The 24,087-nt window shown below is 42.1% G+C and overlaps 6 protein-coding genes across 6 annotated transcripts; 2 read left to right on the top strand and 4 right to left on the bottom strand.

The window, feature by feature from the left end:
* Nucleotides 1-1,017: 1,017 nt before the first annotated feature.
* IWZ02DRAFT_491789 (uncharacterized protein) lies at nt 1,018-1,497 on the top strand (the record flags this gene model as incomplete). Its single annotated transcript, XM_066769779.1, has 3 exons — nt 1,018-1,082; nt 1,148-1,157; nt 1,216-1,497. The coding sequence occupies 3 exons, from the start codon at nt 1,018-1,020 to the stop codon at nt 1,495-1,497; spliced, it is 357 nt and encodes a 118-aa protein (XP_066620990.1).
* A 694-nt stretch (nt 1,498-2,191) lies between these two features.
* On the bottom strand, nt 2,192-3,313 carry IWZ02DRAFT_455412 (uncharacterized protein). The gene is made up of 2 exons (XM_066767786.1): nt 2,769-3,313; nt 2,192-2,712 (listed from the first exon to the last, which is right to left on the bottom strand). Exons 1-2 carry the CDS (start codon nt 3,070-3,072, stop codon nt 2,384-2,386), a joined length of 633 nt encoding a protein of 210 aa, XP_066620989.1. The 5' UTR covers nt 3,073-3,313; the 3' UTR covers nt 2,192-2,383.
* Nucleotides 3,314-5,241: 1,928 nt separating this feature from the next.
* Nucleotides 5,242-5,940, bottom strand: IWZ02DRAFT_307221 (uncharacterized protein). Its single transcript, XM_066763998.1, has one exon. The coding sequence runs from the start codon at nt 5,884-5,886 to the stop codon at nt 5,386-5,388; it is 501 nt and encodes a 166-aa protein (XP_066620988.1). The 5' UTR covers nt 5,887-5,940; the 3' UTR covers nt 5,242-5,385.
* Nucleotides 5,941-6,136: 196 nt separating this feature from the next.
* On the bottom strand, nt 6,137-10,376 carry IWZ02DRAFT_455406 (uncharacterized protein). The gene is made up of 7 exons (XM_066767785.1): nt 9,856-10,376; nt 9,685-9,810; nt 9,304-9,610; nt 9,102-9,258; nt 8,707-9,048; nt 8,336-8,658; nt 6,137-8,282 (listed from the first exon to the last, which is right to left on the bottom strand). The coding sequence occupies exons 1-7, from the start codon at nt 9,924-9,926 to the stop codon at nt 6,489-6,491; spliced, it is 3,120 nt and encodes a 1,039-aa protein (XP_066620987.1). The 5' UTR covers nt 9,927-10,376; the 3' UTR covers nt 6,137-6,488.
* An 858-nt stretch (nt 10,377-11,234) lies between these two features.
* On the bottom strand, nt 11,235-13,556 carry IWZ02DRAFT_380858 (uncharacterized protein; the record flags this gene model as incomplete). Its single annotated transcript, XM_066765132.1, has 2 exons — nt 11,235-13,190; nt 13,266-13,556. The coding sequence occupies 2 exons, from the start codon at nt 13,554-13,556 to the stop codon at nt 11,235-11,237; spliced, it is 2,247 nt and encodes a 748-aa protein (XP_066620986.1).
* Nucleotides 13,557-14,266: 710 nt separating this feature from the next.
* Nucleotides 14,267-14,946, top strand: IWZ02DRAFT_491787 (uncharacterized protein; the record flags this gene model as incomplete). The annotated part of the gene is made up of 2 exons (XM_066769778.1): nt 14,267-14,402; nt 14,456-14,946. The coding sequence occupies 2 exons, from the start codon at nt 14,267-14,269 to the stop codon at nt 14,944-14,946; spliced, it is 627 nt and encodes a 208-aa protein (XP_066620985.1).
* Between the last annotated feature and the right edge of the window lie 9,141 nt (nt 14,947-24,087).

The following is a 24,087-nucleotide window of genomic DNA, read 5'->3' as shown; positions in this document are numbered from 1 at the left end:
GCTTTCCATGCCTCTAACTTCAAATCGCCCTTCCCAATCTGCTTCTATTCATTCCAACACGCTACGTCCTTTCAAGTCACTCCGCTCCATCTTGACGTCGTCGACCTGGCTTCCTGAGATCTCAGCTCTCGTCGTGGGATCGTTCTGCCTAGCTGCCCTAACTTATTCTCCTGGATGCCTACGATGGAAAAGAATTCTTTGAATACCACAACATTACGCTCAACACGTGGCTTTCGGTGCTGTGTTTTGCCAGAAAGGCAACCTTGGCCTTCGCATTGGCAACATCGACCAGCCAGTGGAAGTGGGTGTTGTTCTCAGAATCACATCGATTGATCAAATTTGAGGACTGTGAATATGCGGACCGCGGTCCTCTGGGGAGTTTGAAATTGTTGTTAGGCGCCCGGAAAGTGTCAGTGTGATTTCACACATTTCCAGATTTGTTTGCTGACGGGACTAGCTTTCATTTGTGTATGGGGGCGATTGCTAAGATCCTTGCTGTAGCTATTGATCCTTTCGCGCAACTGATTGTTCACTTGGACCAAAGACTACGGTACTTTCCGAGAAGTTCTGCGACTATTCCCTTTTGTCGCAATTACCTGACCAACTGTACGTTTCACAGCCATTGATGCGCGTAAAATCAAGAAAAAACTACGTCCAATAATCTTGACCCTCGCGAACCAATACGCAGCGACAAGAATTCCAAAGCTTTCTGTAGAACTCGCTATGCTCGAAGGGTTTCAATGACCGCTTTCAAGCTCGATAAAGGGGCCGCAATTCAACTGCCCGTCCGGCAACTGCACTCGAGACCCGTTCATCTCCCTCGCCATCTGCAGCAATTGCAACGATGCCTCTGGTTATTCCTCACCAGGAAGACTCAATTTGTCCCGCCACACATCACGGCATGATGTGGAGACTGGTTTTTCGCCGATGAAGTTTAGCCTACCAAATGACCAGAGCACTGGGCCCTCGACGATTTTTAATAGTACTACTTACGGGGAAGAGAGACTGGGTCACGTCATGACCACCCTTTCTACGTTCGGGACAAACGAGACCATTACTTTCCGGGAGCTGCCTCCGGCTGCGTTCGTCTTTGCGATGAGCTTACTAAAGTCACGCTAACACACAACAATGCAACCGATTTGGTCAGAGCAGGACATGTAAGCAGTCGAGTAGGCGTTCTACTTCTGCATTAAGTCGTCCAACTCCAGTGTCCAGGACGGCGACCCCAGAGAGTCTGAATCTGAAGTTCCTGATGCAATCCTCAATGGGCCATACAGTGCCAGTAACGACGAGGCTTCTGTCCATCCCGGAAATGGCATATTCACGACATACTATCGTTATGAGTGGCTCTGGATCGCTCTGCACTGCGTAGTTGCAGTCATCGGTGGCGCATTCCTTGCCCTTATCATCCTTCGGAGCCGCGAGGTTGGCGCCCCGGCCTGGAAATCGAGCTCTTTGGCCATCCTGTCACGAGGCACGTGTGTTGCAGGCATCTAGAGAACGCCAAAACCACGTCAAAGATGGAGGAAAAGGCGAAGGCGGTGCGAGTCCAGCTCTTGAACATAGTGGGAATGTCCATGAAGAGTGAGAAAGCACCATCGATTTTGTATCTGACTAACAGGGCGCAGCTGGGTCAAGCTTCGAACTGAACGAGTGTGAGGCTGGTGGCAGTGACCAAAACTCACACGCTTCCTCTCTTCTCTCATCGGAAACTGATGCTGGGACCAAGACGCGAAAGTCGAACGGCGAAGACATATCGCGACACTTCAGTCGTGCGTCCACGTACTGAAATAGCCCAACTTTCGTGTTGAGGTACAAGAAGTACAAATTTGTGGTATTATCCAGGCGGTGGACGCGGACAGAGGCGTAGGCTATGGTTAGGGACAGCGAGGTCAGGGACAGATGTATTCAGGTTCCGCACACTTAATCGCACCCAGAGAAGCTTTTCGGACCCCTCACTAGGCCACATCCTAAGTCGCAGTCGCCGAAACACGAGCAATGTCGAAGACCGTGGAAGTGAACAGCGCACGCTGGCGACAGCGAGGCTGCGGCGGTAATTCGCAATCGGTGTACAAGTTTTAGCGCAGTCAGTTTTCGCGACCAGTCGCTCATAATGGGCGCTGTCAGTCTATTCGTTTCAAACAAAAGGTACCGAGTCCGGCCGCATCGACCTGTCAATCGATAAGGGAAACCAAAAAGAGAAACGTGGTGCGAAAATCCAGCCGTGGCTGTCGTCCGATTGATACAAGTTTTCTCTTGCTATGATACTGATGAAAACCTCGCAAGTCGTCAAGTAGTCAAGTCGTCAAGACCGACTCCCGGTTCATTGAGCTCCCCAAAATCGGCGCCCTTGGCATGAAGTGTCGTCTCAAGGGACCTGTCCCTAGAATGCTTTGCCCACCACTTTCCTTATGACAGTCTGTACAAAGTCCACCGAAAAGCCCCGAAGAATGTCAGCAATGATATCAGTTAGCACCTGTGCGTATACCGCACCCGCCATATCCTTGTCTCCTGTCCGACCATTTCGCTTTCGTTTCTGTAGTTGAGACTGTTCTTTGCGGTCTGCCAACTCTCTCTTATCCCGAGAATCGCCAGACTTAGCTATTGCAAGACAGATGTCCTCAATCTTGGATATTCGTTGTTTGATGTCGTCATATTCCTCCCTGTTGAGGCCTCGAGGGTCGAGGCCCATCACACTTTCAAACAGCCCTTCTGTGCAACTCTCAGTCAGCAATACAACCGATCCCTTGGATGATGGACGAAGATACCGGTGTTGGACCTGTATGGATGGCGGACCAGTTGATCATGTGGGTACGGAACGATGGAAGAGGTATCCGACCACGAATCCGAACTTAGAGTGGAAAATGACGCTTGCCGATCTGGCGAGAGATAGGGCCATTCTGACGATTCGGAAGAGAAAGACCTTTGCTGGTCGGACCAATTGTCTGGTGGGGAGAGCGTAACTGCGTGAGAAGCTACCGGGCTTCGATTGCGTTGCTTCCGCTCGGATGATCGGCGCTTCCGTCGCTGGTGCTCCCAAGCCGCGGCGTCGTTCAAATAATCGTTTGACATGGGCTCGGTTCTAGAGAGAGGCCTTGAATGCGCCAGGCACTCAAAAGGCGACTGGAAAGAGCGTCGTAAAGCAGTGATGGCTGAAGGTGGAGCAGTTTGGGGGCGGTGCTGTTGGATAAGAGCTGGACTTTCAACATCAAGACAAACATCTCACACACAACCAACAGGAGGCCTTGAGCGAATTACACGCTGAGACGTGGTCCTGATGTGAGATTGATTCCGATCGGGCGCATGAGCGCGGTTGGTTGTCGCATCGGAACTCTATTATCCTGGTACCCTCGCCGGGTAGCTTTCCATCTCCGCGAAGCTCTCCCAGAACATCACTCTTCAGCCCGCACTTTCTCGTCATCTTCATGATTTTTTGGACAAATCCTGACTGAGAGTGATGCTTGAATGAGCTCGAAAGACCGAAACCGACTACGTTCTAGAGAGCGAGAATCTCATCAGTTGGAAACATGAAAGAATACGAGGACGGCAGTCGGCCGTTTCTTGGAGCAATCTTTCAAACTGCAGCTTGCGCGAAATCGACGAGTGTCCCCGAATATTTGGACCCACGCTTCAAGAGGCAGAAGATTCGCGCTATCTTCTTGACTTCAATCATCAACGCCGTAGAAGGCGAGTAAATGCCAACCAAGAACTGACTTTTACATCTTATTGCTCTGCCAGAGACCTCCTCTTGCTTTGGCCTTTCCAATCTTCGAGTACCGGGTCGCATCTCTTGGCTCGACGCTCTTTCAACTCCAAAACTGCTGGGTGTATGATTTCTTGTTCGAAGAGGTCCTTGATCTACCAATCACCGACGGAAGTGACCTCTCGCGGACTATTCCCGGGCTGGGTCAGCGCGTAGGCAACTCGAATTGCCTGACAAACTCGTGCGACAGCATTCCTTCGCCAATTATTTCCTCCTGCGCCCAACGAAGCGACTCATTTATGACCTCGAAGTTCGTCTCTCCCTCTGGTGGATCACTCAGAAAAGACAAGGAAGGGAAGTTCTAGGTAAAAGCTCAACGGTGCGGAAGTCGAGGAAGGAACAAAAGTCCCTCTCCCACGTTTCCTGTTTTGTTCGCTGGCACGAAGAGCGGGGGTCTGTTCCTGCTGTTGCCAGTCTCTCACGAACTCTTGCCGTCCGAGCACCCGTACTCCACGACAGTGAAAGAGCGGTCTGCGCAGCTGTCGGCTACTGAGTTGCTGACAAGAGGTAAAACATTCAGAGTGACGAGTGCTGCTGCCTCATCCCGTAGACACCTTTCCCTCGCATTGGGACGCCATTTTGAATCACAGCAGGCATATACTGTGCACCCGAGTGCTTTTGCAAGAGACCTGCGATAGAATGACCGATGAAGGCAGAGTGCAATCATAACCATGGGGAGGATAGGGACCATATTTTGTCAGTTCCAAAGCATCAACCGCCCCCGAGATAAATTCCATCCGCTCACCATTCCATTGACCAATGAAAATCACCGGAGCTCCCAGTCTCTCAGCCTGCACAGCTTCCTTCCCTGTCTGAATAAAGCTGACACTCGGGTGTAAGACCCCGCGTGCTTAAACCCCGGAGGATAATACCTTGTGTAAATCTAAGCATGGTCTCTGAGAGGGGTCGAATTAGGCTCGCTAAAACCTCCCGCTCAGTGTCTGCCCATCAAGCTGGTCTGCCTCGCCATCGCTCCCACTTTTATTAGTTATCTAGCATTGAGAGGGTTTATGTAGAAGTTACCTACTTCTCAGTAAACTACATACCAGCAGCCACTTTCTCGTACACAGCACAATGACGAGAGTTGCAAAGCAGATCTTCTTTTCCAGCCGTGGACTAGGCCGATGTTGAAGTCCGCTTGTCAGAAAACCTTCTTAAACCCACTTTTATTGAACACGGAATCATCTCTTCTTGAATGTCACTCCGTTCTTCTTTTCAAGGCCTTACCCGTTCTTCTTTCATGATTCAAACTGGGTTCAAGTTACAGCGGCCTTCGGAAAGCCCACATAAACGAAACGGAATTCGGCAAACGATCTGATTCACTAACACGGTTATAAGCAAAGTGGCTGGTCGCTTGGTAGGTTGATAAGACCAACTGCGATGTTGAACAGGCACAAATATTGGATTTTACGACTCGGGTGTTAGAACGCTCCACAATTCAGAGCTAAGAAGTCTTCACGGGAAAGCGAGAGATCTTTGGAACCGCGGCTCACATCTCGAGCACAAGCTTCTCCCCTTAGCCCTTGCTTTAGCATATCCAAGGCCTCGTTAATTGCATGAAGCCCCCCTTCAACCAAACGAATCTTCGGACTCGGAATGTACTCTCCGGTGGCCAGTTTCTCTTACAGCCACTCGTTGAAGATGAAGCGATACTGCTCTTCCCGCTTGTCGATGCCCGGAAATGGCTCAATAAACTTGGCAACGACGCCGTCAACTGCGGGCGAATCCTCCTTCATTGGCAGCGCCTCCGCCAACTTTGCTACTCCGTCGCCTTTGCATTCCTTCAGGACGCTCAGGCATGATTGTTGTTGACCGACGGCATCGTATCCTATTCGAAGCGTGACGCCGTCCTCTTTGACTGCGTCTAAGATCTGCTGCTCCACTCCTGCGGTTTTGCAGTCGAAGACTCGCGTTGCTCCCAAGCTCTTCAAGTACCCATGGTGCTTTGCGCTCGCCGTCGCGTGGACGCTGTAGCCCATGGCTTTTGCCCTTTGCACAGCAGCGCTGCCGATGCTGCTGGCGCCGCCCCAGACAAGCACTCCCTGCTTATTGACGGGCGTAAATGACGGAGTGCCTGAGACACCGATAGTAAACCATCCCACCCACGCAATGGACACAGGCATGGGGAGCAATGCAGCTTCGTTGAAGCTGATGCTGTCGGGAAGAGCAACGGCGTGCGTCGCGGAGACACTAACGCTGCTGCATTCCTCCATAGTCTGGTATGCCCTCTGTCCAAAAGGCCGCTGCGAATGCTGCGACGCGAGCGCCGACGTTCAGCGACGTGCCGGACGCGACGACGATGCCGGCGATGTCAGAGCCCAGGACTTCTGGGTTGAGCGAGACATGGAAGCCGGTTTCCCGCTGCATGTAATCCACGGGGTTGAGAGCAATTGACTTGACTTCGCTGATGAGATCGTTTGGGCCGGGAGTCAGCGTTGGACGCTCCTGGATTTCCAGGAGGGAACCAGCGGCAGTGAAGACAGCGGCAAGATGGCGAGGGGAAAATATTTTGCTACAAATGGGTTTGTTCAGAAATTGGAGAGTCTGTGGGGATAAATATTGACAAGTCGACAACCATCTGCATAGGAAACCTCAACTACCGAATTCTAATCCATTTTCGAGGCAATTCGATCAGGATGCTGAGTGCTCTCTCAGTGTATACGATGCAATAATTATATGTAAAGTCCGTTCAGAAAAGACGAGAAGAAGCTTATGGGCGCGACGCTTATGCGATCTTCTCCTCCACCACCCACTCGACGGACACGGGACCGACCAGACCATACTCGTACGCCGCATTAATGCCGTAGTAATTGAGACTTTCGTCATTCGCCGTCACACCAACCGACCACGTCGAATTGCCATCAGCCTTGATGCGGTTGAACAGCGTCGTCGTGATTTCCACGACGAAGTCATTGTTGCCCGTCTGGACGTAGTCCGTCACGTCTACGTTAGGGTTGGCGATGTCAATGGGTGGTAGCACCTGTCCGTTCAACCACGCGCGGACAGAGTTGGTAATGGGGCCTAGATGCAGAATGGCACCCAGTGAGGGCGCGCCGCGTGCCGTTGCAGGGTAGGAGAAGTTCGTGTTGTAGGTGCCAATTCCTGAGACGGAAGCGAGCGAGGGATCGAGTTCAAGCCAAGGAGTTAGCGGTTGAGACTTGTAAGTGTGGTAGTCGATGGCTGTCTCCATGCTGAAGGTGTCATTGGTGCGGTGCCAATCTTCAATCGTAAGGTCCCATGTGGTCAGGTTGGAAGCGGCCGGAGGCGACGCAGTCAAGTTCTTCGTGCTGCCGTCGGAAAGAGTAAAGGACGCTGATCCGCCGAGCTGAGCAGTGACGCTGTTGGCACTGTACTTCAAGCCGGAGATGGAGCCCGATGACTTGGCGATGTGGGCTTTCGGGGCCAACGGAAGCTCTGATGTTGCATCAGACGCTGCTGCAAATCCAATAACTGCGGTCTGGTTCGACAGCAACGTGATGGGAATGGTCACGCCGTCGGAGATGCTGGTATACTGGAGCACTGGCGAGACATTGCCGGTCCAAGCATCGAAGAAGTACGGAGTTCCAGATACATTGAAGAGAATGTCCGCGGTTTGCGAGACTTTTCCATCGTTGTAAAGGAACGCGTACTCGATGCTATCGCTACTCCGCCAGAAGTTGTAAAAGTCGGGAATCGGCTCAGGTAAAGACACTTTTGGCAGAATGCCTGCGGCCTTCAGTGCGTCTGGCAGTTCTGTTGCAGAGCCAACGGCGTGAACATTGTCCAGCCCGCCGTCAACAACGCCACTCATGATTGCTGCAACCTCCTCAGCTTCGCCAGCCTTCTTGCCAATGCTAGTAAAGTTGGTCGCGCCTACAAAGAAGATTGGAAGCCCAGCGGTGGCAAGCTCTTGGATCCTGGCGGCTGCTGCTGGGGAAATCGCTGTCTGGTTTGAGAAGACGAGAGCCTTGTACGCAGGACCGGTAGGAGCAAGCGTAGCGCCATCGACAACGGCATCATCCGTGAGAAGGTTACCAGGTGCAAGGTAGTCGTAGGTGTAGCCAAGATCTTGAAGGTTCGTGTCCTGATATTCCCCCTCAACAACCCAAGGCGCGCTGTAAAAGTAGAATGCGAGATCGACCTTTGGAGTTCCAGTGAGCGAGATGAATTGGTTCCGGGAGATGTAGTGAATGGTGTCATTGAAATGCCGCCAAACAGGCTGATGGTGGTTCCACATTTCCGTAAAGCGGTACGTGAACGTTGTGTACGACGGCCAGGTAGTGTTCGCGTAAGGACCCGAGTACGCGAAGCCATGGAGGACATTCATAGAGATGCCGCCTGCAAGTCCGCGCCTCACTGACCAAAGTAGATCGTTTTGCGTCTGGAGGTACGGAGCACCACGGGCAGCTCCACATTCTGACGAAACAACTGGGATTCCAGCCAAGTGAGCTGGGCCGGCAAACTGGCGGTAGGTGTCGACGATGTTGCTGAATCCGAGAGACTCTCCTTCTGGTCCATCCAAAAGAGGAATGTCGTCAAGCTGCGGGCATTCGGATGTTAGTCTTGACCCTCGCAAACGGAGGTTCGTCTTACCATGTCGAGAGGGAAATTGTAAGCTGGCTGAGCAGAGTACTCGATTCCAAGACTGTGCGCCCATTCCACGAAGTGACCCAGGTACTCCTTGTAGCCTTCGTTGAGGACCTGGCGGTAGTCTTGGTTGCATTGTTCCTGAAGGGTTGAGTTCGTGGCGGTAAATACTTCTCCGTAGGGAACGATGGCTTGGCCCCAGTAGTTATCTCTGACGATCAGGTACGGGAGGCAGGGCGCAATGTCGTAGCCTCGACTTTCTTTGAACTTCTCGCGGAAACCAGGAGTCCACAACAATGCTGTCTGCATTTCCATACTGTCTTCCCAAGCTGTGGACAGGCCTTAGTCAAGCGGAGAACAAATAAGGAATCACTCACCATATTTCCCAACAGCAGCCAACAGCTTCCGAGACTCTTCGTCTTGGAACAGGTGCTCATCCAGGAAGTCTGTGATCTTCTTTGCGCCAGTAGCGCTGAAATGGTCTACCGTCCATGATCCATTCTGGACGTAGTTTGTTGCATTGAGTCCAGGCGAACACGAATGTTGGTTGGCTTGCCGTTCGTACCAAGCAAAGATGCGCCAAGTTGAGTTGCCATCCGGGGCAGTCCAAGTCAAAGACCGGTCTTTGCCGACGGATGAGGTAAGATCAACTGGTTCGTCTAGGTCTTGGACTGCAAATATCGCCGTGTTTCCGTCACCCTCTACTGAAATCTGAGAAGCTAGTTGAAACTTAGTATGAAAGCAGTCAAAAAAGAACGAAATTGCAGCTTACTGTTAGTGACGCGCACAGCTTGGGCGGCGAGAAGCGTCTGGTCCCCAAAGTCTTCCAACTTGTGCATGAAACTACCCAACAAATTGTCGGGTTGTCTCGAGAGAGGAAGCACGCCGCTAAAGGTCTCCCCTGACTGAATGGTCACATTTGAGTAGGTCTGGCCAGTCAGCATACCAAAGCCATCAGCGCAAGGGGACCATACCAACTCAAACGCAAGGCCTGCTGACCCGGGCTCTGCAGGCGTGCCTTGGCCTTGGTTGGCGCCCTGGGCAAAGTCCATGACCAAGCCATTTTCCTGCGAAGCTCTCAGAGCAGCCAGGAAAGTTTCCCGATATGCCTCAGTTCCGAAGCCGTAGATGGTCCAGTCCGTCGGTGGATCAACGCCGCGGTCCGCTTCAGGCAGTCCATAATTGTAGTAAGGTGGAAACTCCACGCCGCCAGCCCCTACTCCTGCGACGGCTGCAAGGTCCTCAGCTACGACCTCATTGGGTACGCTAGCATCCGGAAGCCTGAGAATGGTGGTGGTAGCGTCAGCAGGTCTTAGGTTTTTGGAAGTGACAAATAACGTTTTGAGATTTCTCACCAGTAACGAAACTTGGGTCGATGCTCGATGTCTGGCGACTTGAATGACCCAAGATTCTCCGCTTGACAAAGCGAAGCGGCGAGAGCCAGCCCATAGAATAGCGATGACCCTGGCATTTTAATCAGCCTAGAAGTTCAGCAGTGCCCGTCGTCAAAGCTCATTTTCACAGACTGGAAATCTGGCCTTTTAGCAGGCCCAAAGTCCACCACAGCAGAGCATGGCGCAAGTCCTCCTCGGCACATTGCAATCCGAGCTCAACATTGCCCGAAGTGTCAACTTCTCGACCTGGAAGTTGGCCGGCCTTGGCCTCGGCATACGAGTCAAAAAGTGGGCCCTTTAGAGAACTGCCAGCCTGCCTGCCGACTGATGTCAGCAGTTCGTTTGGGATGCGCCGCTGCAGGTGACATAGCAAGCCATCCTCCCGGCAACCGAGAGATACGAGCACATCGAAAAAATGTCGAAGTAAGCCAGAGCGAGACGCAGACTTTCAGCAAGACTGGTTGCAAAATGCACCAAGGCGGTTAGACAGTTTGACAGGGAATCGTTCTCCACTCGGGACTCAAAGGTATCAAGGTACAGCATTGCGGCGAAAGGAAACCGGCCAACGAAGCGGAATCTAGGATGCAATTTTGCGGGGTGCCTTGAAGCCACCATAACGGGGCCCTACAAGGTAGACACGTAATGTTAGACCGAATATGATTAACGTGACCCCCTACTCGTTTAGGCGAGCGAGAAAGTAATAGGCTATAAGTAGAGTTACGTAGCTAAATCGCGCTAAGACGACTCTACTATATATACTTAATATAATATCTATAATATCTTATAAGGTATAGTAGTAATAATATTAGTATTAAACTATTAAGTATATTTATAATTACCTAATCCTAGTTATATAAAGTAGTTATTTAAGTAGATAGTTATAGAGAATAAGGTAGTATCTTCCCCTTATTACATAACTAATTACGTATATAGACGTACCTACTTATCTATAAGTAGCTAGCATGAAATAGCGTTACGTCAGCTTTTCTAAGCATTACTTAGCTTTACGGCGCCTTCTTCTAACATGCGTTAGCCGGCGAGCCTTAAGATTAGACTTGACTCACCGCTACTACCGGTGTAATGACCCGATGAAATTAGGTAGTGTGATGCCTAGAAATTTTGGCCCCATGATCCACTGTGATTGATTAATAATTAGCTAGGCACTGGCTGGGCAGTGAAGGGCTGCTTTTCTTCTGAAATCGCCATTTTGAATTTTTGCTAGTGATGGAGTTGATCCTGGACGGAGACTCTAGTTATGCCATCGACGTTGGACATTGTGAAAGCGAACCTGTGCGCCTGGACCGGTCTGCCGTGCTCTATGCTTGTCCCCGAAACCTGCAACACACCTGATCGACGCCCGGAAGCCGAAACAAATCGTACGGACGAATACACACAAAAACACAGTATACGGAAAAGCAGTCGGTTGGAAACGAGACGAGCGGTTTTGGCTGTAATAATACGAGGATAGCCGACCTGCCGAGCCGTCAGACTCCTCGGCCCTCCTTCGCCGCTCATCTCTGCACATCAAGACCTCGCAGTCTTTGAGCAAGTAGACCTGCTCCATTTTGAGGCGGAGGGCTGGGGAGGCTTTCTTTGGCAAATTTGTCCCACGCACTGGAGTCTGTCGAGCCGCCAAGTGAAGGAGAACTTGAGAGTCCTGGCTGAGAATCGACGTCCATTTGATCCGTGGAGGTGGCGCGGGATACCACGGGCTCGAGTCTTCGCTGCGGTAACGAAAAAGGAATAGATACAATTTGAGGGGAGGGCATATGCAAAGGATGACTTTCGTTGGAACCACGACCAATATTCAAGCCATCGAGGCGGCCGTAATTGTTCCCGTGAAGTCGGAGCGGGCGCCCGCAACTCCGATGTCGCGAGGTCCTTTCAGACGCTGACAGCCTCGAAGAGCTGGAGAAGTTGTGGGAAGGACTGTTGACGTTTCCCCGCATGGGTTTGTAAGCACTGTATCGGGGGTCCGGGAATTGTATTTCATTCCTCAATTTCTCTTTCCCATCAGGAACACGATTGGCAAAGACAACACGAATGCTTTTGTACAAGTAATATCGATCCTTAGATGGGCAACATATGTGCAAATGTATCAAATATCGTAGGGTTGGGCGGTCATTTGGATCGTCGGATGCTGATAGGGACGCTCCTGGGTTCACGAGATTCGATCTGGATGAAACGGGCATGTCGATGATTGGGCCTGCAGAATAGCTGCGCTGGCGAATAAATGTCTTGTGACTCGGTTCCATATCACTCAAATCATAGGGAACAAGGAACAGCTTAACAGCCGTCTTGTTTGGGTTCTTGATGACGATCTGAAGCTGGCCTTTCTGAGGAATGCGGTAGCTGCCTCCCGGTGGGCATTTCGATGCCTCGTCCTTTTCAGAACTTTGGCGGTCGGATGTGGAGTCGCCCTGGCCAAGACGTGCCTCCAAATCGTCGTGTGTAGAGCGAGCATGCCTTTTTCTGCGTCTCCTTTCGTTGGTTTCAGGTTTCTTGAGATTGTTCTCCAAGTCGACAAGCCCAACATAGGGGCTGGGTTGATTGTCCGCGATTCTGCCGTTACCGCTGTTGTAGCTGTAGAAGACAGCTGGGAAGGGCAGCGCCACATGGGCGGGACATCGGAGTTGGGGTTTGCAGTCGCCTCTTCCTAGAACACCGATTTGACAAACAAAGTTGAGTGGACGGGAGGGCGTGGTAGACATCCGTCCGCGTAAGATGGACTCTTCGTAGGAACCGACCATCGGAGCATGTTGAAGCGGAGAGATTTCGCTTGAAACCGAGGGACCTCTGGGGCGAACCAGCGGGGTGTGCGGGGTTGAGGTTGGCTGGGGGTTTTGAAATGTACTGAGAGACCGACGTGGTTGATGTGCCTGATAGGGGAAAGGCCCACCCCGTCGAGAATACGGAATGGACTCACTAGGGAGATGGCCACCTGTACGCTCAATCGATCTACTGTGGTAGGATTGTAATGATTGTGGGGAGAACGTATGTCGTCGGTTGTCCTGCTCCGGGCTACTGGATTGCCGTGATCTCGGTCTTGGGCTCCAGTCAGGGTCCGTGTTATTCGACTGCTGGACCAGAGGGCTGGTCGGAGGTAGAAGAACGACACGTGGGGTCTGAGAAGCGTTGCGCGAGTGTAGCGGCGGTCGGTCATACTGCTCCTGGCCCAGCGTAGCCAGCTGCGACAGAGCAGGAGCTGGGAATGAATGATGCCACGGCGCAACTGGCGAGGTGGAAACGGCAGGTTGACTTCCCGAGGCTCCGTAGTCCGCGTCCTGCGAGAACCTTTCTTGTCGAAAATCTCCCGAGTGCAGCGCAGACCTTGGCCGCTCAATGGAGAGACCAGCAGCCATGTTGCCCTCATCTTGTCCGCCGCCAGCTGATTCAGAGGAAGAGAAGTGAAAAGATCCGCCCTCCACATGGTTGTCACGAGGGGTTTCCCTGTGTGGACCTTCAGTCTTTTGCGAGTTGTAGCCATGACGTGCTTGGGCTACATTTCCATCATGGTGCACGTCTTCTTTCTTGGCCGAGACCGGCATGTCCTGATAGCGAGGAGAGGTAGGACTCTGGTTGCGCTTGAGCCTTTCGATCAGAGCGACACGGTCCAGAGAACTTCGTCTTCCGCCACCAGTGGAGGAGGCGGAGCCCGTCACACTGGAGTCTGCCTCGTGTCCATTGTAGCCACTCCCTTGCGCCGCAGCCGATCTTTTTCCCCAGCCCAACGAGCCGTTATCAGACCGACTTTGTTCTTTCTGTGACCAGCGCCAGCTATTGGAGTTTTGAGAAGCGTCCTCGTCATGATGGCAGTCGTGGAAGATCGGCATGGTAGGTGCATGTGTCAAGAGCCAGGACAGCTCATCGGTGCGTGAACGGCGAGGAAATTCAGTGGAGTATGGGACAGGCAGTGATGGTAGCGGAGGTCGATAAGGTCAAGGGGACGAGAGGCGCAGTGCGCTCTTTGTACAGGAGGAGGATCTCGGAGAGGGACGGGTGGAAGCAGGTCCGAGTACGGATAATGAGCGTTTGGTGGTTGATCGGGCAGAGTGGCAGTGCGTCGGCGGCGAGCTGAAAAAGGAGGACCTGCCAGTGTTAAGGCGAGTGGAGGATCATGACGGCGGTCGTGTTGAGAGCTTTGGTAGAAATGTGGCGGATGGTGTTGAACGAGAAGTGGTGGATGACGGTTCGTTTGGGGGAGGAGAAGAGACTGGAGAGGTCAACCAGTGGGCTCAGCGATGACGAACAGCGGATGCACCGCTGCGGGGATCAAGCCGGAGGTCACACGATGCGCCGCCAGAAGCAACAACGGCTCCGCAATTGCATGAGCTCTACTTTTCTGATACACAATCTCTGCACCCCTGCTGTACATGGCCTACTCGAGCAGTTGGAGTTGCGCCATCGGAGGCCCTTCGGCGCCTATCTTGCTGCTGCTGTTGCGACTGCGCCGCCGGGTCGTTGCGGAGCGGTGACCGTTGAGGTTCGTCTCGACATTTTCCATCGCTGCTCTTCTCCACCAAACACAACACACCCATCCACCATGCCCGAGAAACGCCCCCGCGAAGACATAGATTCCACCGGCCCAGCCAAAAAGTCCAAGTATGGCGCTGAGCGCCGCTCAAAGGGCTTCCAGGTTGGACCAGCCAACTTGCCCGACGGCACCCACAAACGCAAGGGTTTGTTCTCGCTTTCTCTCTTTTCTCTTTGACCGCGACTAACACCTCTCCAGTCCAGCAGATCAAAAAAGACTTGATCCACAAGGCCAAGATCAAGAAGGAATACGCAAAGATCAAAGAGCGCGAGCTTGCGAATCAGCCACAGAAACCACAAGTCGTCGACGACACCGACCCAGCACACCAGGAGGCTTCTGCGCCCGAAACCTCGCTCGACCCAAACCCTAATCGCCAAGCACTGGTGGATGCTAAACAATCAGAGCCTCAAGGAGGTCAGCCTGCGCACGAGCGTCGCAAGAGAAAGCCCAAGACCACGCCCTTTACAAAAGAGGCCGGCGTTGCACAAAAGAGAAAGGAAGAGGCCGAGGCGCGTCAAAAGGCGAGGGAAGAAGCAGAGAAACAACACCAGCAGAGAATTACCGACCGCGAGCGCATGAAGAGAGCCATGGCAAAGGCATATAAACTAGGCAGGGACGGCAAGAAAAAGCTAGGAAGAGAGGCGCCCGTTTTACTTAAAAAAGTTAAGAGGCTAGTTAATAATAGCTAAGGATTTAGAATCTTAGTATTTATCTATAATAGTATAATAAACTATAAGTTTAACGTTATAGAGTTAAGATATAGTAGAAAAGTATAGAATCTCTATATAGTAAAATAAAGAGTATTTTTAGTATAGAGTTCTAAAAGTCTTTTTCCTCTAAAGATACTATAGAATTCTACTAACTACTTAAAACTATTATCTATATTTAGATATAGCTTATCTCTATAGTATTAAGAAAGATATTAATACCTACTATATATAGCTAAAATTTATAGTAAATCTAATTCTTACTAAGTAATACCTAAAAAACTTAGTACTAGAAGCTTACTAGCTAAAAGACTCTATAGATAATCTCTAAATAAATATTTTCTATAGACTATTACTATTATAGTTTCTAACTATTTATATTCTTAGATAGATTCTATAGTCTAAGTATTAGACTTTAGTACTAATTCTCTATCTATATACTTATTTATTTATTTATTTAGTTTAATATCTCTCTAGAGTTAAAGACTATAAGAGATAAGAGTCTAAGACTCTAATAGTCTAGTAGCTATATAAACTATAATTCTCTAACCTCTTTTAAGAGAGTATAATATTAGAAGTCTAAGAATAAGTCTAGACTACTCTAGACTCTTCTAGACCTCTTCTATTACTAAGAACTTATTTCTATAGGTTCTTTTAGATTCTAGTTCTTATTCTAGATTATCTATTAGTAGTATTCTATAAAGATAGGTAATATCTTTATTATATACTATATAGTATATAGTTTATAGTAGAGAATATTATTATAATAGCTATTAGATATAGCTATTAGACGTAATATAATAGCTATTAGATACTAGTAATATAAGTATATTATAACTACGCCCTTACGCGATTACTTAATAAGCTAAAGATAATTATAACTAAGCTATATAAACTAGCTAAGCTATATAAGCTAGTAGTACTAATAGATAATAAATACTACTAAGGATATATAGCCTACTTAATAGCTAATAAAACTTTATATAGTAATAAGAAGATTAATTTCTTATCTATTTTAATAATATAACTAAAGTAGTAATTTACGTAGTAAAGAGAGAGTTTAGTTCTTATTTTACTTCTTATATAAATATATATAGAAGATAGAAGAGTATATAGTATCTTCTATATTTATAATAATTAATAAGACTTTACTTAACTTTATCTCTTCTCTACTTAACTTTAATTAAGTTCTTTTAATTTTATATATATCTAACTAAGTAGATAGCCTTTAGGTAAAAGCCTATATATTAGCTACTTAATAATTTATAATAGATATAGAAGATTATTCTAGGTATTATCCCTATCCTACTTTTTTATTACCTAAGGGAGGTATTAGAATACCTAAACTAGGTATACTATATATATAGCTTAAGCCTTATATATAACTACCTATTATTTAAGAAGGTAATTTAAGTTATCTTAGTAAGGCGTATTAGTATTATCTAAAGACTAAAGAGTATTAAGTATATATTAACTATAGAAGTCTTTATAAGGCTATAGTATAGCGTATAAATATTAAGGAGGCATCCTTCCTATACCTACTTATAAGAAAGTAGAAGACTATTCTATATATAGATAGTATAGCTAAGAATTAAGCCTATATAACTAGTACTTAAGAGGAGTCTAGTAGTTAATAATAAATACCCTTATATAAAGGTACTAAATTACCTTATAAATCTAAGGAAGGAAGAGGATAGGTATTCCCCTTCTTATTATAATCTTTTTACTCCCTATTACTAGTTAAGCTTAATATATAAGTATAAGAGAAAGGTCTTTTTTACGTAATATAATTTTAGGTTAAAGAAGCTTTTAGGTATATTCTACTAGAAGAAGCTAATAACTATTAATCTAAGATTACCCCCCTTATAAAGGGATAAATATAGGATATTACTATTTACGTAAAGATATAAATTAAGACTCTTAAATAAGTTATCCTTAACTTAGTAGAAAGAATTATAAGTTATTAAATAATATTACGTAAAGATACTATTAAGTTAATAAGTTTATAGTATTTAGAAGAGAATAGATCCTAGAAGAAGAAGAAATATATACTAAGAGTACCTAACCTACCTAAATTAATAAACGGCTAAAACCCTATATATAAGTATTAGTAGCTACTTATAAATAATAAAATCTATAGTAATAAAGACTACTTTAAAAGAGGTACTACTATAGATACTAAGAAAGCTATTATAAGTTATATCCTCTTAAGGATATAGGGTAAGGTAGTATAGCATCTAGTACTATTTTTACGTGCTTACGTAAAGATAGACGATCTAGTTCTTAATACTAACTTATATTACTAGCTTAAGTAAGTATTTAAGAATCTATATTAGTAAAAGGATATAAAGAAGAAGCTAAAGGACCTTTATTATAAAATTTCTATAGATCTTTAGAAGTTCTAGTTAGAGTTTATATACCTAGCTTTAGAGGCTAATCTTCTATATAAATAATAGAAAGAGGATTTTTACTCTTTATTAGATCCCCTACTATAAACTTATTTAGTAGGAATTAAATAAGACGACTCTATCTTATTTAAAGAATACCTTTAAAAGGTATACCCTATTATATAAAGTATAATTAAGTATTAAAATAGTAGAAATATATCTTTATCGTCCTAGAAAGACTATATAAAGAAATAATAATAGAAATAAGTAGGTAAATCTACTCTTTTAATAGGTAGAAGTTTAAGAGAGTAGCCTTTTTTAAGATTATTATAGAGACCTACTCCTTATATAATAACGGAAAATCTAATATATAAAGGAAAAGGGGAACTCTAAGGCGATATTAGACCCTACTATTAATATAGAAAGTTTAGATACCTTATCTAATAGTGCCTAGAAACTAAAGTAAAGATAGTTAATACTATAATAGAAGAAGAAGGAGAAGAGCGCGTAATATTAGAACTATACTCTTCTTTATTAGAAAATAATAAGTCTTAGGGGAAGTCTCCTCCCTAAGATATAAGCTTAGAGCTCTATAAATTACTAATTTATAGGTAAACGTTTATAACCTTATTAGAGGATACCTATTTACTATATAAACTATAATTATAGCTAGTAGTCGCGCTATACCTATTTATACCCTAGTTAATACTAGTATAAATAGATCTAGCTTTATTTATCCTTAACTTCTTCTATAACTTAGGGAATTAGGGATTAAGAAAAGAAAGATTACTAGTAGAAACCTTAAAGTCTCTAGGTTTAACTAACGCATAAATAAGTAACTTAATTTTATTTATTAATTATAATTCTATTTCTAATATTAGCTAGTTATAATATACGCCTTTATACTAGATATTAGGCGCTATAATATTATTCTAGGCCGCTAGTTCCTTATATATTATTATATTCTTCTAGATTACCGTAACTAATAACTTATTTAGTTAGATTCTCTAGACTGAATTTCTTTTTTAAATCTTTTAAAAGTTCTAAAATTATCCGTATAAAGTAAAGATCTATAGATAAACTAATTAGTTTCTTTAATATATATCTCTAATAATATTAAAGTTAATAATTAAGAAACCTTTTTTACCTTTCTTATAGAAATTAACCTATCTATAAAAATACTAACGGAAGTAGTAAACCTCTATTCTATTATACTTAATAATATTAACGAAGCTAATAAAGATAAAGCTTTTAATAAATACCTTAACGATTATTTACCCTCTAAGTATAAAAACTACCGTAATATCTTTTTAAAATAAGAATCTAATTAGCTACTACCCTATTATATAGGAGTTAATTATTAAATTTCTCTTATATATAAGGATTCTCTATACTTACTAATAAGTCCCCTCTATAGAATATCTCTAGAATAGCTAGCCGTAGTAAAGAAATATATCTAAGAGAACTTAAAGAAAGGATTTATTACTAAGAGCTATATACCCTACGCCTCTCTAGTATTAGTAGTAAAAAAACCTAGAGGTAGTTAGTAAATTTATATTAACTACTAATAGTTAAATAATTAGATAAAGAAGGACTTATATCCTTTACCTCTTATCTTAGAACTCTTATAGAGAGTAGGTAAGGGAAAGGTCTATATAAAACTAGATATTTAATAAGCTTTCTATTAAATCCGCCTTTAAAAGTAGTCTAAAGAATATACTATCTTCTATATAAGATATAGACTATTTAAATACCGCGTTTTACCTTTTAGGCTAAGTAATAGGCCTACTACTTTTTAACGTTTTATTAACTAAGTTCTATTTAACTATTTAGATGATTTCGTTATTACTTTTATAGATAATATTCTTATTATTTCTAAAAACCCGAATAATTATACTTAATATATTATTAAAGTTCTATAATAATTACGTAGAGTAGGACTATAAGCTAATATAAAAAAGAGTAAGTTCTTAACTACTAGTACGAAATTTCTAGGATATATTATCTCTACTAAGGGTATATTAATAGACCTATAAAAAATTAAACCTATTTATACCTAGTAATTACCTACGACTCTTTAATCTCTTTAGTCTTTCTTAGGATTCTATAACTTTTATTAGAGATTTCTTCCTAACTATAGACGAATTAGCTAGCTACTAGAGAAACTATATTTAAAAGTAAAGTAGTAATAACTTAGACTAGTTAAGGAAGAATCTTTTAGGAACCTTAAGAAACTAATATATAGTAAATTACTACTTATAAACTATAATCTAACTTTAGATACTTATATAGAAATAGATATAAGTAATAGAGTAGTTATAGGAGTCCTATTATAATATTAAAAAGATTATAAATAGAAACTAGTATCCTTTTATTCTAAGGTAATATTAGATACTAAACTCTACTATAGAATACCTAATAAAGAACTCCTAGCTATTATATAAGGACTAGAGGAATAGAGATCTATACTTATAGGCCTTTATAAACCTTTTCTTATAATTACGGACTATTAAGTATTAGAATACTTTACTTCTAAGCGCTAATTATCCGTATAATAAGTAAGATAGGCTAAGTAACTCGCTAAGTACTAAGTCTAGTTTACCTACTAACTAGGAAAGAAAAACATTATTATAGATATTCTTATAAGAAAGTAAGAGTAACTTAAGACTTAAAAAGAGAAATTAAAGGCCGTATAAGAGTAGTATCTTATTCCTACTTCCTAGGTAGTCCTACTTATAATAATAGAGCTAGAAGTTTCTCTACTAATAATTTTCCTTAATAAGCTCCTCTATATAAATAGAGAAAACCTAGATCTTAAACTATAGAGGGAAATAGCCTATCTTTAACTAGAAAACGAATTATATTAGAAGTTATAGGATAGATTACTTCTTTACTATAGCGTATTAGTTATTTCTAACTAGGATAACCTTTACGTAAGAATAATTAAAGTAATATATACTACTTATATTACTACCTATCCTAGAATTAATAAAATATAAAAGCTAGTATAGTAATACTATTACTAGCCTAGCTAGACTTATATAATTAAGAGATATAGCCGAAACTACTATATTTACTACTAGAACTATAAATTTACTAATAAGATACCTAGCCTTCTATATCCTCTACTAATTCCTAACCGTCCCTAGTAATACCTAGCTATAGATTTTAAAGAGATACTATAAGACTAAAAGGGATTTAATTATATCCTTATTATTATAGACTAGTTATTCTAAAGAACCTTTAGTTTACCTTATATAAAGAAAATTAATACTAAAGGAGTATCTTAACTTTTTTATAATTACGTCTACTAAATTTTCGGAAATCCTAAAAGTATACTATTAGATTAAGGTCCTTAGTTCATTTTAGCCTTTACGTAGGAGCTATATAAGTTAACTAGTATTAAATAATACTTTAATTTAGCCTATTACTCTTAGATAAACGGAATTACTAAGATAGTTAATTAGGTTCTTATATGCTAACTATAACCCTTTATTAATTACTATTAAAATAACTAGTCTAACCTTCTACTATTAATAGACCTAGCTTAGGCTACCCTTCTATATAAGGCTATAGGTCTTATACTAGCTAAAATAGATCTTAGCTTCTTACTATATATATATTATAACTAGACTACTTATATAATAATAATTACTTTACTAGAAGGTAGAGTATAGTCTATAGCTTAGTCTCTCTAAAAAAGAAGATAAGAGGCCTATAAGTATACCTATAAATTAATTTAATAATTATAAGAAAAGAACTACTAATAAGCTAATAAATACCGTTATATACCTAACTTTAATATTAGAGACTTTATTTATATTAAGAAGACTAGCTAGATAATAGACCGGCTAAATCTAAAATTAGACGCTCCTAATATAGGACTATTCTAGGTTACTAGAATAAAAGATTATTTATATAAACTAGATCTTCTAGAAAGTATAAAGGTAATAAACCTTTTCTATACTAATTACCTATATAAAGTAGCTATAGACCTATTACTATAATAGAGATATATAGAACTAAAACCTAAGATTATTAATAACTAGTAAGAATAGAAAGTTAACTTTATCTATATAAGTAAGGTTACTTATAGAACTTTAAAGTATTAGGTTTAATAGGTAGGATATAATTAAGGTAATAAGTAGTATATAGTAAGTTCTTTTATTAGAGTCCTCTAAAAAGTAGAGGACTTCTATACTACTAATCCTTCTACCCCTAGACTACTAAAGAACCTAGAAAAGTAGAAAAGAGTCTTCCTCTAATAAGAATTATAGGAAGAAACGTAATTAGATAACTAACCTACCTATACTCTAGTAAAGAGAATCCTCTAACGCTATAGTAAATAACCCTTATCTATATAAACTAATTTATCCTTATCTATCCTATTCCCTATATTAATTTTATTCCTTATCTTTTATACCCCTACTCCTCTTCCTCCTCTTTAGTAGGAATTAGAGCTAACTTCTTAAGTTTAGGCCTTATTATACCTTTAATAGAGCCCTAGAGAAAGTTATTAACCTAGTTATCTATTATATAGTAAAGAGTAAGGTACTCTCTAGGCTATATCTTATCCTTATATCTTTTATATTAATTAGGAGGATGAGTACTAGTAAGGTTACTTATAGTATAGTTAAGGTTACTAGTACCCTAGATATAGTTTATATAACGACCCTATAAGAAACCTAGTAACTTATAGTAACTATAGAAGATATAAGTAGAGAGATTATCCTAGTACTTAGTATAACTAGTAGCTTAATTAATACCTACGTATTAAATTAAGTAAGTATCGCGTAAAGAGCTATAAGATTCTATAGATATAATGTTAAAATAGTCCTTAGAAACTAGGATAATAGTATAATAAGCTAAGTTACTAAGGCCTAATATATATATTATATATTAGCTAGTTTCGTTACTACTAAGGGATTTCTATAATAAGTTAGCTATTACGTAAAGATAAGTAAGTAGTAATATATACCTTAGCGAGTTTTTTAAAGGCCTTATATAGGATAAAGACTATAATCTTATTAGAAGTATCTACCTCTAAATCCTAATCTAAAGGTTACGCTAGTAACTCTATAGGTAAAGTAGCTAGATAAATAATACTACTATTATTACCCTTATATAAAGGTATACTTAATAGTATATTAGTATAACGGCTACTAGAACGTATATATAAGGATAAAGTAGGTATAGTAGATATATTAGTATACGTAATATTTACGTAAGAATCTATAGGTAGAATAGTAATATACGCTAGCTCTTAGGAGCTAGATACTATACCTAGACTAGTTAGCTTTACTTTACCTTTTTAAAAAACTCTAGATATACTAACGATTAGCTAATTACGTGTAACGTATTATACGATAATTCTAAGTAGCCTTAGTATTCTCTTAAGGCGTTATATTACCTTTAAGGCGCTTTAAGTAACGAAATTAATTAGATACTATCGCGTAATAATTAGTTAAGCGTTTTAAACTAAGAACTTACTATAAACGTAATAACTTACTATTATTACTTAAGTAAGAAAGGGAAGATATAATAATAAGGGATTATTATTATAGGAAAAGTTAATATAAGGAAGATTAGTTATTATAGAAAGGGTAGTAGTAAAGAAGGTTAGTTAAACTATAACCCTAATAATAAGATATACCTAGTAGTCCTATACTTTACGCCCTTACTAAAATAACGCTAGTTAGTTATCCGCGTAAGTACTTAATAAGCTAACTTAGGCTTCCTATTAGGGGGGGAATATTATAATAGCTATTAGATATAGCTATTAGACGTAACGTAATAGCTATTAGATACTAGTAATATAAGTATATTATAACTACGCCCTTACGCGATTACTTAATAAGCTAAAGATAATTATAACTAAGCTATATAAACTAGCTAAGCCGTATAAGCTAGTAGTACTAATAGATAATAAATACTACTAAGGATATATAGCCTACTTAATAGCTAATAAAACTTTATATAGTAATAAGAAGATTAATTTCTTATCTATTTTAATAATATAACTAAAGTAGTAATTTACGTAGTAAAGAGAGAGTTTAGTTCTTATTTTACTTCTTATATAAATATATATAGAAGATAGAAGAGTATATAGTATCTTCTATATTTATAATAATTAATAAGACTTTACTTAACTTTATCTCTTCTCTACTTAACTTTAATTAAGTTCTTTTAATTTTATATATATCTAACTAAGTAGATAGCCTTTAGGTAAAAGCCTATATATTAGCCGCTTAACGATTCGTAATAAATATAGTAGATTCTTTACTATAAGAGAACTTTCTTAAAGGACTAACTAGTAGGCTATCTAAGAATATTTATATAGAAGAATCTATAGATTCTAGAGAGTTCTATCTCTAGGTAATTAGTAATAGGTTCTTCTATTAATAGAAGACGATTTCTAATTAATCTAGACTAGAAGATTCTAGGCCTTAGTAATAAGATAATCTAGAATAAGGGCTAGAATCTAAAAGAACCTATAGAAATAAGTTCTTAGTAATAGAAGAGGTCTAGAAGAGTCTAGAATAGTCTAGACTTATTCTTAGGCCTCTAATACCTATTTAGCTACTAGACTAGCTATATAGTCTTAGTAGTCTATATTATCTATTATCTTAGCTAGCTTATATAGCTTAGCTAGTTTAAGTAGTAGTTTATAACTTAGCCTTCTAATAGAATTACTAAACTAAGATCTATTAAGGTTACTTTATATTCTAATTTTATA

Source organism: Phyllosticta citriasiana (genome assembly GCF_038021145.1).
Source record: "Phyllosticta citriasiana strain CBS 120426 chromosome Unknown IWZ02scaffold_9, whole genome shotgun sequence".
Taxonomy (NCBI): Eukaryota; Fungi; Ascomycota; class Dothideomycetes; order Botryosphaeriales; family Phyllostictaceae; genus Phyllosticta; species Phyllosticta citriasiana.
The sequence above is the reverse complement of the archived record's forward strand: the minus strand, read 5'-3'. Positions and strand labels throughout refer to the sequence as shown.

Bases quoted from the DNA above. Each gene is read 5' to 3' on its own strand.
- IWZ02DRAFT_455412 (XM_066767786.1), bottom strand. From the start codon at position 3,072: ATGTCAAACGATTATTTGAACGACGCCGCGGCTTGGGAGCACCAGCGA. The intron at 2,713-2,768 runs GTATCTTCGTCC...AGAGTTGCACAG, and splicing joins TCCATACAGGTCCAACACCG to AAGGGCTGTTTGAAAGTGTG.
- IWZ02DRAFT_307221 (XM_066763998.1), bottom strand. From the start codon at position 5,886: ATGCCTGTGTCCATTGCGTGGGTGGGATGGTTTACTATCGGTGTCTCA.
- IWZ02DRAFT_455406 (XM_066767785.1), bottom strand. From the start codon at position 9,926: ATGTGCCGAGGAGGACTTGCGCCATGCTCTGCTGTGGTGGACTTTGGG. The intron at 9,259-9,303 runs GTATGGTCCCCT...CTGACTGGCCAG, and splicing joins CAGGCCTTGCGTTTGAGTTG to ACCTACTCAAATGTGACCAT. The intron at 8,659-8,706 runs GTGAGTGATTCC...GCCTGTCCACAG, and splicing joins GGCTGCTGTTGGGAAATATG to CTTGGGAAGACAGTATGGAA.